The sequence below is a fragment of the Myotis brandtii genome, unplaced genomic scaffold (genome assembly GCF_000412655.1).
Source record: "Myotis brandtii unplaced genomic scaffold, ASM41265v1 scaffold105, whole genome shotgun sequence".
In the NCBI taxonomy this organism is placed as follows: Eukaryota; Metazoa; Chordata; class Mammalia; order Chiroptera; family Vespertilionidae; genus Myotis; species Myotis brandtii.
The window spans coordinates 1,032,560-1,035,454 of record NW_005353538.1 but is presented as its reverse complement, the minus strand read 5'-3'; the positions used below and the strand labels follow the sequence as shown (position 1 = coordinate 1,035,454).

General features: G+C 57.5%; 1 protein-coding gene across 1 annotated transcript in view; it reads left to right on the top strand.

The window, feature by feature from the left end:
- Positions 1-2,362: 2,362 nt before the first annotated feature.
- The window catches only part of CXCR5 (chemokine (C-X-C motif) receptor 5), a 2,744-nt gene continuing 2,211 nt past the window's right edge, over positions 2,363-2,895 (top strand). The window contains exon 1 of the mRNA XM_014539946.1: positions 2,363-2,888. Within this exon, the coding sequence (XP_014395432.1) occupies positions 2,418-2,888 (471 nt within the window). The 5' untranslated portion in view covers positions 2,363-2,417. The remainder of the gene's footprint in view (positions 2,889-2,895) is intronic.

The following is a 2,895-nucleotide window of genomic DNA, read 5'->3' as shown; positions in this document are numbered from 1 at the left end:
GGAGCGGGCCTTGGCCTTGGCCTTGATGGGCCCAGGCATCAGCCTCAGTCAGGAAGGACTGCTCAGCCAAAGGAAGCGCGGGGCCAAGTGTTGGAGACCAGGATGTGCTGGGTGTCCCGGCAGGCAGGCTAAAGCCATAAAGTGAAATGTGAGGTTTCAAAGGTCAGAGGAAGGTGTATTTTGTTGAGAGTTAAAGGCCCTTTGGGGACATTTAGACCTCACCCTGCAATTCCAGGGTTTTCAAATGAAAATAGAACCATTTTCTTAAACAAAAGCCTTAGTGGGAAACACCCCCTTAGTGGAGGAGCCTGGTGTAAAGGAAGGAGTTGGGGCTGGAGGCTGCCCCCTCCCTCCCTCCCCGCAGAAGCCCCCGGACCCGCTGCGGAGTGCCGTATGGCGTGGCAGTGTAGCAAGAGGGCTGGCTCTCTTCCCCTGAGAGAACTCGGAGGTGAACCCCACTGCTTCCTGAGCCCACATTGCATCCCATGTGTGAATGCATGACGGTGGCTTACTCCAGTCTTTTTTTTCTTTTAAAATCCTTATTGTTGAAAGTATTACATATGTCCCCGTTTTCCCTCATTCATCTCTCCCCCCCGCCCCCCCCCCAATTGCCTGTGTCCATGGGTTATGCATATACGCATATGACTTCATTGGTCGATCTCTTTCCCCCTCGCCCACCCTCCCGGCCCTCCCTCTGAGTGACGCTTCTATGCCTCTGGGTCTATTCTTGGTCATCAGTTCATGTTGCTCATTAGATCCCACATATGAGTGAGATCCTGTGATAATCGTCTCTCTCTCTCTGACTGACTTGTTTTGCTCAGCGTCATGCTCTCTGGGTCCAAGGCTTACTCGATCTTGAGGCACTTTCTCACAAACATGACTTTCCTCATCATTGGTTTTGCTATTCAGTGTGAAATTGGGAAGAACAGAAAAATAAAAAACCCACTGTTTACAGGTAAACCGGGAGCCAGCAGGACCCTGGTGCGATGGGGATTCGGGGTTGGAAAATCCCTCCTCTGTGTAGGAGCCAGGCAGAGTGAAGACCCACAGGGGGACACTGGTCCCCAGCATTAGGGTGTCGGTGGGATGGAGGGGATGGCAGAGGGATGGGGGGCAGAGGGTCTGCCATGGTACGAATGTATCCCCTCACCCACTTCTCCAGAGTCACCTGCCCCAGGGACCAGAAGGAAAAGGCCCCGATTGGGGGACGGGAACTGGGGCCCCTGGGACGCCCTCACTCTCCGGAAGGAGGGCAGCGCGGGACCCCAGAACCGGGCTGCCAGGACCTCTCCCACCTCTCCCTCCCTGGGATCCTTGATGATGGGCAGTGTCTTTTGTAACCGACATTCATTGGCTATCATTGGTTTTGAAAATGCCAGAGAGAGAGGTCTGATGAGGGGAGAGGCGGGAAGGACAGCGCTGGGGAGGGAGGTGGAGCAGGTGCAGGGGGCCAGCTGTGAGTGAAAGGTATGAAAAGGCACAGCCAACCCCCCCTCTTCCTTTGCGGTTAGCTGGGTAAGCAACCTGAGTGCCGGGGAGGAGGAAGAGGAGGAGGAGGAGGAGGAGGAGGAGGAAGCTGGGGCAGGGGAGCACGGACAGAGTGGGCACACCCCCTTCCCTGGGAACAGGCTCCTCCCTCCCTCCCCCTGGGCCTGGTCTCCCTCCCTTCCTCTTGCTTCTGAGGCTGCCAGGGGAGCAGAGAGCGAGCCGGGAGCTCTAGTGATGGGAGTGTCCGGGAGGGAAGCCCAGGCCCTGCCCCTGGTGGTGGAGGCACTGGCTCTGGAGTGGTTCAAACAGACTGATCTTGAGCAAGATGCCTTGGAAAACTAGGAACATCACCTGCCTGAGCCTGTTGTTAGATGAATGGAAATGGAGGCTGTTACTGCAGCTTCAAGGACGCTGAAGGCAGACGGGAAGAGAGGGCACATCAAGAGGGGGCCAGCAGCCCTGGGCAGCACCGTCCCTTCGGGGGGACTCTAGGCTTTACGAATGGAACAGACAGCTCTGGCCCCGCTGGAGCCATTCCCACTCTGGAGTCTGGATCCCAGCCCCGAGCCGCACCTCCACACGCGGGGACACAGACAGGGGGTAGCTTTCGGGGCACAGCCCGTCAGAGGTCGTGCAGCATGCCACACCTGTGTATCCTTTCATCTCCATCACTCCCCTGAGCCATCAGTCCCTTTTATTAATTTTTAAAATATATATTTGATTTCAGAGAGGAAGGGAGAGGGAGAGAGAGAAAAATCAATGATGAGAGAGAATCATGGATCGGCTGCCTCCTGCACGCCCCCTCCTGGGGATCAAGCCCACAACCTGGGCATGTGCCCTGACTGGGAATTGAACCCTGACCTCCTAGTTCATAGGTTGATGCTCAACCACTGAGCCACAGCAGCCGGGCCAATCGGCCTCTTTTACAGATGAAAACTGAAGTGGGAAAAGGCGCTCAGAGCGATGTGGTCAAGGACACCGAGGGAAGTTGGGGTGTGGTCAGTGGGACACCAGGGAGTGCAGGCAAGAGCAGTCAGTCGGGGATCAGGACAATCTGTGGGGAGTCGGGGCCCCTCTCCAGGGAGCAAGGCGGGTCCTCAGTTCTCTGCCTTCCTGTCTCCTCACTCCTGCGACCCAAGGAACTAGGAAACTACAGCGACAGCACGGAGACCGCCCCCGTGGAAAACCACATCTGCTCGGCGGCCGAGGGGCCCCTCCTGACCTCCTTCAAGGCCGTGTTCATGCCCGTGGCCTACGGCCTGGTCTTCCTCCTGGGGCTGACGGGCAACATCCTGGTGCTGGCGGTCCTGGAGCGGCACCGGCACACGCGCAGCTCCACCGAGACCTTCCTGTTCCACCTGGCGGCGGCCGACCTGCTGCTGGTGCTCATCCTGCCCTTGGCCTTGG